This window comes from Vitis vinifera, chromosome 8 (assembly GCF_030704535.1).
Source record: "Vitis vinifera cultivar Pinot Noir 40024 chromosome 8, ASM3070453v1".
Lineage (NCBI taxonomy): Eukaryota > Viridiplantae > Streptophyta > Magnoliopsida > Vitales > Vitaceae > Vitis > Vitis vinifera.
The window spans coordinates 17,752,442-17,766,741 of record NC_081812.1 but is presented as its reverse complement, the minus strand read 5'-3'; the positions used below and the strand labels follow the sequence as shown (position 1 = coordinate 17,766,741).

The following is a 14,300-nucleotide window of genomic DNA, read 5'->3' as shown; positions in this document are numbered from 1 at the left end:
AATGTTGCCTAACCGCTTGTCATTGTCCATATAAACGACTCTCTCTACCACTTCCACTAGTGTGCGCTTCTGAAGCTACACAGCCATGGCTTCTTCTACTTCTTTGCTTTTCTCTGTCTTCACCGTTTTCTCTATCCTTTTCTTTGCATCCTCCTCCGAAGATAACATACCTGCCACCATTACCATCCCTCTAACCTCAACATTTACAAGCAAACTATCCACGGAACCCATGGTCTTTCTCCAACACCTTGCCTCTGATAGAAGATACCTAGCTGATCAACAAGAAAGTAACTGTCCGGGGTCAGCTGCAACAAACCGAGATCAGGTGCAACAAACTGAGGTCAGCTGCAACAAACAGAAGCCGGTTAAGAACGTCTTGAAGAAGGAAGTTAGTTAGTTAGGTTATTGTAGATATAAATATAAGAAAACGTCAGTGTAAAAATACTCATCATCTTTTCTTAATAGACAATGAGAAATATTGGTTTTTCCCAGTTTCTGAAACCCAGTTTCTAAAACTTTCATGGTATCAGAGCTTTGGTATTTTTTTTTTTTACAAGACTTCTTCTTCTTCATATCAGTTTTAGTTCTTTGTAGATAACCTCTATTCTATTCATGATGAGTTCAACACAGTCATCAGGGTTACAAGCTGGTACCCTACCTTCATCTACCGGTGCTACTCAAACAATGCAGATGCTGAATCATGCACTGCCGATCAAACTTGATAGAAACAATTACATTCTTTGGAGAACACAAATGGAGAACGTTGTCTTTGCCAATGGTTTTGAAGATCATATTGAAGGTCTGAAAATTTGTCCACCTCAGAAAACAAGTTCTGGAGAAACAAACCCAGATTTTGTTATGTGGCGACGATTCGATCGCATGATCCTTAGCTGGATCTACTCCTCACTCACTCCTGAAATCATGGGCCAGATAGTTGGCTATCAATCCTCTCATGCAGCCTGGTTTGCTTTAGAACGAATCTTTTCGGCTTCTTCAAGGGCTAGGGTGATGCAACTACGCCTAGAGTTCCAAACCACAAGGAAAGGTTCATTGACAATGATGGAATACATTCTTAAACTAAAGAGTTTGGCCGATAATTTGGCGGCCATTGGAGAACCTGTGACTGATAGAGATCAAATCCTCCAACTTCTTGGAGGTCTTGGGGCAGACTACAACTCCATAGTAGCCTCTCTTACAGCACGTGAAGATGAGATGTCTCTCCACTCTGTACACAGCATTTTACTCACCCATGAACAACGACTTAGCTTTCAGAATTCAGTTGCAGAAGATAACGTCATCTCTGCTAATCTTGCTACACCACAATATCAACATTTTAACAATAAAAGATCCTCTGGTCAAAATAGGCAGTCTGGGTTCAACACAAGAAGAGGTACAAATGGTGGGCGCTCACAATCATCTCAGCATCGACCACAGTGCCAGCTTTGTGGCAAGTTTGGGCACACCGTCGTTCGCTGCTACCATAGGTTTGATATTAACTTCCAAGGCTACAACCCTAATATGGACACCGTTCAAACCAATAAACCAAATGCCAAGAATCAAGTACAAGCTATGATGGCATCTCCTTCCACTATATCTGATGAGGCATGGTTTTTTGACACTGGTGCTACACATCACCTATCACAAAGTATTGATCCACTCTCAGATGTACAGCCATACATGGGTAATGACAAGGTGATTGTTGGGAATGGTAAGCACCTTCGTATTTTACATACAGGCACTACTTTCTTTCCTTCCTCTTCTAAAACCTTTCAACTGAGACAAGTACTTCACGTTCCTGATATTGCTACTAATCTCATTAGTGTCTCACAGTTTTGTGCCGATAATAATACTTTCTTTGAGTTTCATCCTCGATTCTTTTTTGTCAAGGATCAGGTCACCAAGAAGATACTTCTTCAAGGAAGTCTTGAACATGGCTTATATAGATTCCCTGCCAGATTTGTGCCTTCACCTGCAGCTTTTGTTTCTTCCAGTTATGACAGGTCTTCCAATCTTTCTTTAACAACCACAACTACACTTTGGCATTCTCGGCTTGGACACCCTGCTGATAATATCTTGAAACACATTCTTACCTCTTGTAATATTTCACATCAATGCCATAAAAACAATGTCTGTTGTGCTTGTCAATTTGCAAAAAGTCATAAATTGCCTTTCAATGTGTCTGTTTCTAGAGCTTCTCATCCTTTAGCTTTACTTCATGCTGATCTTTGGGGCCCTGCTTCCATTCCGTCCACAACTGGTGCACGCTACTTCATTTTGTTTGTTGATGATTTCTCTCGTTTCTCTTGGATTTATCCATTGCACAGCAAAGATCAAGCATTATCTGTATTCATAAAGTTCAAAAGTCTAGTTGAAAATCAGTTTAATTCTCGGATACAATGTTTACGGTCTGATAATGGTGGTGAATTTAAAGCCTTCTCTTCATATCTTGCTACGCATGGTATTAAAAGTCAGTTTTCTTGTCCATACACACCTGAACAGAATGGTCGAGCGGAGCGCAAATTACGACATATAATTGAAACTGGTCTTGCTCTATTAGCCACTGCATCCTTACCTTTCAAGTTTTGGCTATATGCATTTCATACAACTATTTTCCTTATAAATCGGCTACCTACTAAGGTTCTCAATTATCAATCTCCCTTTCAAATTCTTTTTGGCAAATCACCAAATTATCACATCTTTAAAATTTTCGGTTGCTTATGCTACCCTTATATTCGACCATACAACAAAAATAAACTCTCCTATCGCTCCAGTCAATGCGTTTTCCTTGGCTATAGTTCCAATCACAAAGGCTATATGTGTCTTAACCCCTTGACAGGCCGTCTCTATGTTACTAGGCATGTTGTGTTTCATGAAACGGTATTCCCATTTCAGTCTACTCCGGATCAATCCTCATCTGTAGTTACTATCCCCACTCCAGCCTTTCTTCCTTGCTCATCTCCTCCCGTGTCCTCACTACGTTCTCATACAACTCCTTCCACCTCAAGCCCACCGTTAACTAATATGCCTTCCTCCACTATTTCTTTACCAGACCTGATACAAGTTCCTTTTGCTGACATCTCCACTTCTGAACCTCACCCTACTAATCAGCATCCCATGGTCACACGTGCAAAGAATGGCATCAGCAAGAAGAAGGTCTACTTCTCATCTCACATCTCTGAACCTACTACATTCACACAGGCTGTTAAAGATTCAAATTGGGTTCTTGCCATGGAAAAAGAGTTTTCTGCTCTCCAAAGAAACAACACGTGGCATCTAGTTCCACCACCCTCCAATGGCAATATAATTGGTTGTAAATGGGTCTACAAACTCAAATATAAACCCGATGGAACAGTTGATCGCTATAAGGCCCGGTTAGTTGCACAAGGATTTACTCAAACTCTGGGTCTCGATTATTTTGAGACTTTTAGTCCAGTTGTCAAGGCTTCTACTATCCGCATTATACTTGCAGTTGCACTCTCATTTAACTGGTCAGTTCACCAACTTGATGTTCAGAATGCCTTTCTCCATGGAGATCTTGAAGAGCATGTGTTTATGCAACAACCCCCGGGCTTTATCAATTCTCAATATCCTTCTCATGTTTGCAAGCTTAACAAGGCTTTATATGGCCTTAAGCAGGCCCCCCGGGCATGGTATAACAAACTCAGCACTTCACTTCTTGGCTGGGGATTTCAAGCTTCTCGAGCTGACAGTTCGATGTTCATTCATCATTCAACACATGATGTCCTTATTTTACTCATTTATGTAGACGACATACTAGTAACTGGCAGCAGTTCAGCTCAAGTTTCCTCATTTATTACTCGGCTGAATTATTCTTTTGCTCTTCGTGACCTGGGCTATGTCAATTATTTTCTGGGCATAGAAGTAGTTAGTTCTGGTACTATGTTTCATCTCAGTCAGCACAAGTACACACAAGACCTCTTATCTCGCACAGCCATGTTAGACTCCAAGCCTGCTACTACTCCGGGACTGTTAGGACAAACATTATCTCATCTGGATGGTGAACCTTTCTCGGATGCCACCTTATATCGCAGCACGGTTGGTGCGCTTCAGTATCTTACCCTTACCAGACCAGACATTTCTTTTGCTGTTAATAAGGCTTGTCAATTCATGGCTACACCCACTACTACTCATTGGCTTGCTGTGAAACGGATTTTACGATATCTCAAAGGCACTTTATCCTATGGCATTCAGATGCAGCAGTCCACCTCGTTGGATATTCATGGCTATACTGATGCCGACTGGGCATCTTGTCCAGATGACAGAAGAAGCACCGGTGGCTATGGCATCTTCCTTGGTCCGAATTTAGTGTCATGGTCTTCCAACAAACAAAAGGTTGTGTCTCGCAGCAGTGCAGAATCTGAGTATCGTGCTCTTGCGTCTGCTACTTCAGAGATGATTTGGATTCAATATGTTCTACAAGAACTTTGTCTCTCTTCCTCCTCTCCACCTCTACTTTGGTGTGATAATAAAAGTGCAGCTCACTTGGCTGCAAATCCCGTGTTCCATGCTAGGACCAAACACATTGAAATGGATCTTCACTTTATACGGGATCATGTTCTTCGTAAACAGCTCGTCATTCAGTATCTTCCTTCCGCTGAACAGGTTGCTGACATTTTCACTAAACATATTTCAAGCTCCCAGTTCCTTAGTTTCAGAACGAAGCTATCTGTTGTTCCCTCCCCTGTGAGCTTGCGGGGGGATGATAGAAGATACCTAGCTGATCAACAAGAAAGTAACTGTCCGGGGTCAGCTGCAACAAACCGAGATCAGGTGCAACAAACTGAGGTCAGCTGCAACAAACAGAAGCCGGTTAAGAACGTCTTGAAGAAGGAAGTTAGTTAGTTAGGTTGTTGTAGATATAAATATAAGAAAACGTCAGTGTAAAAATACTCATCATCTTTTCTTAATAGACAATGAGAAATATTGGTTTTTCCCAGTTTCTGAAACCCAGTTTCTAAAACTTTCAGCCTCTGCATCCTTGTCTAGAGTCCATCACTTGAAACATGGTAAGACCAACCCTCTCGTAAAAACCTCTCTTTTTCCTCATAGTTATGGGGGTCACACCATCCCTCTCAGCTTCGGCACTCCTCCACAAAAACTCTCCTTCCTGGTGGACACAGGAAGTCATGTAGTATGGACTCTTTGTACAACTCACTATACATGCACCAACTGTTCTTTTTCAGATGCCGGCCCCAAAAAAGCCCCAATTTTCAATCCCGAACTTTCGTCGTCTTCTAAGATCCTGGGGTGCAGAAATCCCAAATGTGTAAACACTTCTTCCCCAGATGTTCACCTTGGGTGCCCCCGCTGCAATGGCAATTCCAAAAATTGCTCTCACGCTTGCCCACGGTACCGTCTTCAGTATGGCGGAGGAGCATCATCTGGATATTTTCTATTAGAAAACCTCAATTTTCCCGCGAAAACAATTCATACATTTCTTGTTGGGTGTACAACATCCGCTGCTCGTCTACCTACTTCTGACGGATTTGCGGGGTTCGGTCGCACAATGTTCTCGTTGCCGATGCAGATGGGTGTGAAGAAGTTTGCTTACTGTCTCAATTCTCACTACTACGATGACACCCGGAACAGCGGCAAGTTGGTTTTGGACTACAGTGATGGCAAAACCAAAGGACTTTTCTACACTCCCTTTCTCAAGAACCCTCCTGACTTCCCGTTTTACTACTACTTGGGTGTCAAAGATATCAAGATCGGAAACAAGCTCCTCAGGATTCCAAGCAAGTATCTGGCTCCAGGATCTGACGGCCGAGGTGGTCTCATGATAGATTCTGGTTTCGCGTACGGATACATGACACGACCGGTTTTTAAGATAGTGACAAATGAACTGAAAAAGCAGATGTCCAAGTATAGGAGATCTCTCGAGGCAGAAACCCAGTCCGGTCTCACGCCTTGTTTTAATTTCACAGGCCACAAATCCATAAAAATCCCCCCCTTAATTTACCAATTTAGAGGTGGCGCAAATATGGTGGTCGCAGGAATGAATTATTTATTAATGTCTAGGCTTGAGACAAGCCTCGTGGCTTGTTTACCCATGGTCACTGATGCAGGCAACAACACTATGGAATTCACTCCGGGACCGTCTATTATTCTGGGGAATTCTCAGCATGTGGATTATTATGTGGAGTATGACCTCAAAAATGAGCGTCTTGGGTTCCGACGACAGACTTGCTAGTCTATGACATCCATGCCAATGGGTCTAGTTGGGTGCGGCAAAGAAATAGTAAATAATGGGAACCTAGGAGGATCCTGCAGTATTGTTAAGTAATGTAAGAGGAAGATGGCAGTTGGGAGAATACTGCCTACTCTTTATTACCGACATGCCTGTACTGTTGGAGCACCGGAAAGGCTTTGTGTTTACAGTCTCCGGTCTAAATAAAAGAAGCTTAGTAAATACAAATTATGGAGCTTTCGATGGTATTTTTATTTTTATAATTAAAAATTTTAAAATCATGTTTAATGGCATATTTTTTACTTTCGCAATTTCATAGCAAAAATTTAAAAAATAAAGGTATAAAAGAACTCTTATTCTCGGAGTTTTTAAACAAATTTTAAAATGAAAAATTACACCCATGAGTCCACCCAATCCTATTCTTGGTCACCAAACTAATAAAAAATTGAAAAAAGTGTGTTTTTATACTTTAAAAAAAATCATAAAATAAGAATTCCGAGTTTAGAAAATTTAAATTTAATAAAAATTTATTTAAAAATAATTAGAAGTTTATATATTTTTCAATTAAGTGATTTACTTAAAAAATAATTATAATTTTATGTATTTTTAATTAATTATATAGGTACTATTTTTTTAATAATATATGTATTACATTTAATAATTTTAAATACTACTTTTAATTTTCCAGCATATAAAACTTTATTTTTAAAGTATTTTTATTATTGGATTATTTTCAAGTGTGTGCTTGAGAGCTCACTTTTTTCTATAAAATTAGTCTCTTGCATATAAATAATAAAGATAGTTGAGAAATCATTAGTTTTTTATTTATTATATAATTAATTAGCAAAAAAAATATTTTCTTTTTTTTTTAAAAAAAAAAATTATAATTATCGAATATGTTTAATATCTGTAATTAAAATTTTATTTGTTCTAGAAGTCTATTTCCACTTCGTAAAATCCTAATGTTACGTAACTATTAATTTTACATCCAAAAGCCACTCATACGTCATTTTGATGTTGAAATAGAATGGGGAGAATTCATCTGTTTGGTGGATACAAACATGGATTTGGTAGAGAGAGGAGAATTTATTTCTTTGGTGGATACAAAGATGGATTTGGCAGAGAGGGGAGAATTAATTTGTTTGGTAGATACAAAGATGGATTTGATAGAGGGGAACCTTAGGGGGGAGTTACCCCTTTTTACTCTCATTGAAGAAGATAAATTACTTTTGTTTGTCGTGGATGCAGTGCCAAACCAAAGCTAGAATTTTTGGTGATGGGATGAAATAGTATACGATGATTATAATAAATATAGATAAATTTTCATATTTTATAAATGACTCTACAACATTATTCCATTCAATAAAATAAGTAATTATTGACATTAGCTATATATAAAAAAAGAAAATATTATAATTTATCAAATTAAATCACAAACATATTAAAGAGTTTTAGATTTTAACAAAAAGTTCGTTAAAAAGTTCAAATAATATTTTTTTTAAAACTCTTAAAAATATTGTAATAAATATGACTAAAATATTTTTAATAATTTTTAGAAATATTTGTTATAGAGAACTTTTTAGAAAAATTCAATAATTTCTCTAATAATTTTTCTTTGATTTTTTTTCAATAATTAAAAAATAAATCATTTGATAGTAATAAATTTTTTATTTAAATGTTATCTATAATATATGTTACGAAACAACGAGAACAAACAATAGAAAAAATTGAATAAAAACATATAGATATACGTAAAAAAAACTCTAGATGGAAAAAATTATGGGTAGAGGGAATATCCATTTTATAAAAAATTGGTATAAGAGAAAAGAGTTGTGAGTGATATAATTATCATAATTATATAATTATTCATAAATTAGTGAGTATTTGATTAAACCTAAAAGTCCAAAAAACTTTAAAATCTTAAAATAAAATAAAAGATAACTTACCACCAAAAAATATTTAATAAAGTATTCAATACAAAATTATATATAAAAAAAATATTTAGAAGAATATTATATATATATATTAGGATTTAAATAAATTTAATTTTATAAATATTAAACTTAAATTAAAAATGAAAACAAACAAATATTTTATAAATATATTTTGTGTCCATACACAATACTTATCTAATTTCCCAAAGCATATGTTGACTCCGCCCTTGGATGAACGAGTGAAGAGAGACTTGCCCTTTACCCCCTTGCCCTCTAGTATTTATAACTTTTATTTGTGCTCGGGAAAATTCCTTGTTTGCCTTTTAGGCTTTTTCTAGGAAGTTTCCTCAATTGGATTGTTCCTTCCCATAAGTATTTACTATTTATAGCTTTTATTTATACTTACTCAAGAAAACTTCCTTGTTGGCTTTTTCTACGAAGTTTCCTTAATTGATTTTTTCCCCCTTTGTTTCACTTGTTAGAGTAGAGTGGTAGCTGATATGATTTTCTAGGAAGTTTCCTTGATTGGATTTATTTCTTCCTTTTTCATTGTCAGCAGGATGGCAACTTGATATGCCTTGGGATTATGATTTATGGCTTTTCTCATGCTTGCAGTAACTTTTTTTTTTTTTTTTATGCAAACTTTTTCAAGTGTGGAATTTTCCATGAACTGCTCGAAGGAGGTTCAATTTTAAAGTCCTTTTTTATCGAGGTGAATCAAACTTTTAGCCCTTTCAAATGTCATAGTAGTTATTATTATCCAATCTGCATTAATAGAAAGGAATGAATTGTATGTGATATAAATTGATTTATGGATTTATTAGGTTGATAGTTGTATGGGGCATAATTTTATCTAAAATTAACAAGATTTTTTATGCTTGTTTTTTTTATGAAGAAAATTGATTAGTCACATAGATCCTATAAAAATGGGTAAAAATATTGATTACGTACCCGTGCTTCCAATTGGGCCTTTTCTTTTAAATCATGACAAATAATTAATATAAAAAAAATTAATTTTTTTTTTTGAAATATTATGCATTAAATTCTGGTCATACAATACCCGACAATGATGTTTTATGAGATGCTCAAGAACAAAAATAATGGATGTGAGAATGTTGACACTCATTTAATTACAAAATGATAAGAGGAACGGTTCGGTAATGCATATACTTTGCTTACGTCTATACATATATAAAAATATATGATGTAATATTATTATATTATTAAATAACAATAGAATTACATGCATGATCAATAGATGGACATCATAGGAATTGTATTATCATCGTTATGGAGAATTATATCATCCACATACTTCGTACAACAACGGCACTTGCGGGATTCAGTCGCATACTATTCTCATTGCTCGTCGGTGTAGATGGGTGTGAAGAAGTTCGCTTACTGTCTCAATTCTCACGGCGAATTGATTTTGGATTACCCTGATGGGGAAACCAAAGGACTTAGCTAAGCTCCCTTTCTCAAGAACCCAGATGACTTTCCTGTTAATTTATTACTACATAGGTGTCAAAGATACCATGACCGGCGACAAACTCCTGAGGATTCCACGAAAGTATCTGGCTCCGGGATCCGACCGGAGAGGTGAGCTCATAATAGACTCAGGCTTAGGATACATGACAAGAACGGTTTTTAATATTGTGGCAGCTGAGTTGAAGAAGCAGATGTCCAAGTATAAAAGAGTTATTGAACTCGAAGCTGCCACCGGTTTGACACTCTGTTACAACTTTACGAGCGAGAACTCCATAAAAATCCTGGACTTAACTTACCAATTTAGCAGCGGATCGAGCACATATGGTGGTGCCGGGAAAGAATTATTTTGTCTCCCAGCTCCCAGTCGCTTCTTTCCCAATCATCGCTGATGCCACAACGTTTTGGAATTCACCCCGGAACCATCCATTATTCCGTGGATTACGAAGGTGCGTGCATGCAAAATGAAATTAATGCAATTATATGGTGGCAGTTGGGAGAGTAGTGCCGAGGCCTAGCTGGGCTTTTATTAAGTACAATATTGTATTGTTGGAGCCCGTGTTTCCAATCTCATGTCTAAATAAAATACTACTCTTCTTAAATATGAATTTAGTATTTTATATTTATGCTTATCATCTACATTGCAAAATTTAGGTTATTGGATTATTAAAAGGTTATTAAAAACACAAACTTTAAAGAATGAATATTGATGGTACCAAAAATAGGTATGTGTTGACCAAGTACGCTGGGAGGATGTAGTCAATTCCAACCCTAAATAAAGAAATGAGACATTCCCTAAGTACCATCGACTAGTGGTACCTCCATACATCCTCACCTGGTCACCATGATTTTTACACTGACATAACTCGTGTTTTCTGATTTGGAAACTAACTAAAAGACTGAAAGCACCATCATGGTTGATTTAAAAAATCAACAAACACTATTGTATAAAGGGCGAGTCAACCTATTACTTTTAAATATATATATATTAAATTTATTTTTCCAAATATAGGTGTTATTTAATCATTTTAATAAAATATTTTTAGAAGTTAATGTTGGATAAAATAGTGCATAATGTACATGGAGTACATTGATTTCAATTGCCTCTTACAATTCACAATTGTGATTAAAATTGGAAGCCACAATGATAGGTGTTAAGGAAATTATAAAAAAATAGGGTTATATTAAATAAAAATTTTGTATATGCTCTTTCAAATTTATCTTTTTATAAAAATTTGAAAAGTTTGAGATGTATATGGTATGTTTGGAAGTTGTTTTCAAAAATACTTTTATGTTTTTAAGAAATAAGAAAAAGAAAGAAAACATATTTGATAATAAAAAAAATAGAAAATATTTTTCTATTTTTAAAAATATAAAATAAGGAATTTATGATAGCATATTTTACTTATTTTTTAATAAATAATTATATAAATATAGAGAATGATCAAAAATTAAAATATTATAGATAAAAATTATTTTAAAAATATAAAAAATAAGTTTAAAATATTTCAAATTATGAATTCTATCTAATATTATTATAATTTATAATTTTCCTATTTTACCCCCATAATAAAATTTTCTACCTTGTCCACTGGTTTGGATCTATCCATGTTTACATGAGTTGGAGGGTCGGAGTTGGATCAATAAAATCTTGTATATGCAATGTGACATGACATTTAATTGGTATACAAATATGGTATATGCTAAAGCTTTTTAGGCACAAAATTTTTAGGACATAAAATGGTGTAGATTCCAGGTACCTCGCAGGTAACATATATAAATATAATGACAATCTCCATCTAAACTACAATGCCCAAGCTTTTTTGTAAATATCTTTTAAAAAGAGGGCTTGCAGCATTGACATTAATTAAAATCATGTGTTAAATCTGGAAAAAGATGAGAAATGATAAGCGCTAGCATAGAAAGTAAAATATTAATTGTTTAACTGTAGTTACATATTTTATGCACTTTCTCATCAATATGTTGGAAAAAAAAAAAATCATTAGGCCACTCTATATATGAAACAATATGAAATTATAATATTTTAAAATATAGGTGCATTTATAGTCCATGTGGAAGAAAAATGGACAAAATGAAGTCACAACGAAGGCAAAAAAGACAAAATGAAGAAGAGAGAATGAGAGAACTAATTACTTCCTTAACAGGTTATCTTGGTTTTTTTTCCCCCAAATTTAAAATGAATGGTCAAGATCTAATCTTGGACATCCAACGGCTAGAAAATTTTTTTTTTGGTATAGTATCAATTTGGTACTCTAGAATTTTTCATTTTAATATTATATAATGAATATTGAAAAATTGAATCACAATTTGTAAATTTATTTTATTTTTTAATTTCTTTAAATAAATATTTTTCAAGACTTAAATTTTCCATTTATTTCTCATTTGTATTAATTAATTTGCATTTTTCTGAAAAAAAAAATCTATATTTTCATAATTATGGCACATACCAAAAATATCAAATAAATTTGTACATATTTAAGGGTTCTTATAATTTGCTTCCAAAAGTAGCAATCATACTTTACATTTGATATTGATAATTTCAATAACATAATCTAGTTTTAGTTGTTTAATTTAAAAATGTTACCCAATATTTGGGTCATTTAATCTAAAATACTAAAATATATCATATCGGCCACCACCAATATGATATAGGGCACTACCAATGCAAACATAGGACCACATGTATTCACTTCCACCAAAGATTTTATTGTCTCTTCCTAACAAAGATAGTCACAACCCTTCCAAGCCGAAGCAACCATAGTTACCTACAAAAACATATAAGACGTGGTTCCAGCTAATGAGAATTGCAATCAACAACCAAATATTTGTCTTTTTTCTTCTATTATGGATGAAGACTCTGACTGGTGCATCAACTCCCCTTTAACATTAAGAAAAAAAAATCTAATAGTTAGATTTAGACAAAAGGTTTTAAAAAATAAAATATAAATATAAAAAAAGTGATAAATTTGTAAAGAGTAATTTACATTAAAAAATTATTATTAATTAATTAATTGAGAATTAGGAATGATTTTTTTTTTTCTCACTTGAGGTGAACTATGGCCTAAAGCATATAAGAGTGAACAAATTATTTGATAAAAGTTAAAATAATTATAAAGATTGATAAAATCAAAATGAAATCAAAGTAAAATAAGTACTTATTTACTTGACAAATAGTATAAATTCACAGTGGGATGTTATTAAATTTATTAAAAGTTTAAAAATAAATCTTATACTAAAAACATAACTAATATTTTGGAACTTAAAGGTTTCACTACCTCTCTTAATAGTTTTATTGCACTTGAATTTTAATATTATATAATGAATACTCAAAAGTTGAATAACAATTTGTAAATTTATTTTATTTTTTGAATTTCTTTAAACAAATATTTTTCAAGACTTGAATTTTCCATTTATTTTTCATTTTTTTTAATTAATGTTGCATTTTTTTAAAACAAAAAATATCTATATTTTCATAATTATGGCACAGACCTAAAATATCAAATAAATTTGTACCTATTCAAAGGTTCTTATAATTTGCTTTCAAAAGTAGCAATCATATTTTACATTTGATATTGATAATTTCAATCACATAATCTAGTTTTAGTTGTTTAATCTAAAAATGTTACCCAATATTTGGGTCATTTAATCTAAAAATATATTATATATGGCACCACCAATATGATATAGGCCACCACCAATGCAAACATGGACCACATGTATTCACCTCCACCAAAGATTTTATTGTCTCTTCCTAACAAAGACAATCACAACTCTTCCTAGCCGAGACAACCACGACTCTTCCTAGTTGTGACAACCATTGTTACCTACAAAAACGTATAAGACGCAGGTCCAGCTAATGAGAATTGCAATCAACAACAAAATATTTGTCGTTTTTCTTCTATTATAGATGAAGACTTTGACGGGTGCATCAACTCTCCTTTAATGTTAAGAAAAAAAATAAAAATCTAATAGTTAGATTTAGATAAAAGATTTAAAAAAAATAAAATAAAATATGAATATCAAAAAAGTGATAAATTTGTAATGGGTAATTTACATTAAAAAAATTATTATTAATTAATTGAGAATTAGCAATGATTTTTTTTTCTCACTTGAGCTGAACTATGGCCTTAAGCATATAAAAGTGAACAAATTATTTGATAAAAGATAAAATAATTATAAAGATCGATAAAATCAAAACTAAATGAAATCAAAGGAAAATAAGTTCTTATTTACTTGACAAATAGTATAAATGCATAGTGGGATGTTATTAAATTTATTAAAAGTTTTAAAACAAATCTCATACTAAAACCATAACTAATCCTTCGGAACTTCACTACAAGGAAAAAGATATATGGTGACATTTATAATAAGTCACTATAAACATAGGGTGTCACTACAACATAGCGTCACCTTATCCACTGACACCATAGAGGGTATCAATTGGTGACGTATTTGGAAGCGACACCAAAGTAGATAAATGGTGACACATTCAGAAGAGACACCATATATTTTTAGTGATGCTTAATTTGATATAGAGTTGTATGAGATATATAAGGTGTCATATTAAATGCATCATCTTTGAGTTATGGTGTCACGTTAAATGTATCACCTTTAATTTATGGTGTCACATCATTGTAAATGATTATGGAAGA

At 33.7% G+C, this 14,300-nt stretch overlaps 1 protein-coding gene across 1 annotated transcript; it reads left to right on the top strand.

Moving 5' to 3' along the window:
- Positions 1-56: 56 nt before the first annotated feature.
- On the top strand, positions 57-6,456 carry LOC104880161 (probable aspartyl protease At4g16563). The gene is made up of 2 exons (XM_059739160.1): positions 57-252; positions 4,990-6,456. The coding sequence occupies exons 1-2, from the start codon at positions 86-88 to the stop codon at positions 6,209-6,211; spliced, it is 1,389 nt and encodes a 462-aa protein (XP_059595143.1). The 5' UTR covers positions 57-85; the 3' UTR covers positions 6,212-6,456.
- The last annotated feature ends 7,844 nt before the right edge of the window (positions 6,457-14,300 follow it).

Coding starts and splice junctions, on each gene's coding strand:
- LOC104880161 (XM_059739160.1), top strand. CDS start 86: ATGGCTTCTTCTACTTCTTTGCTTTTCTCTGTCTTCACCGTTTTCTCT. Junction 253..4,989: donor GTCTTTCTCCAACACCTTGC/CTCTGATAGAAG, acceptor AAAACTTTCAGC/CTCTGCATCCTTGTCTAGAG.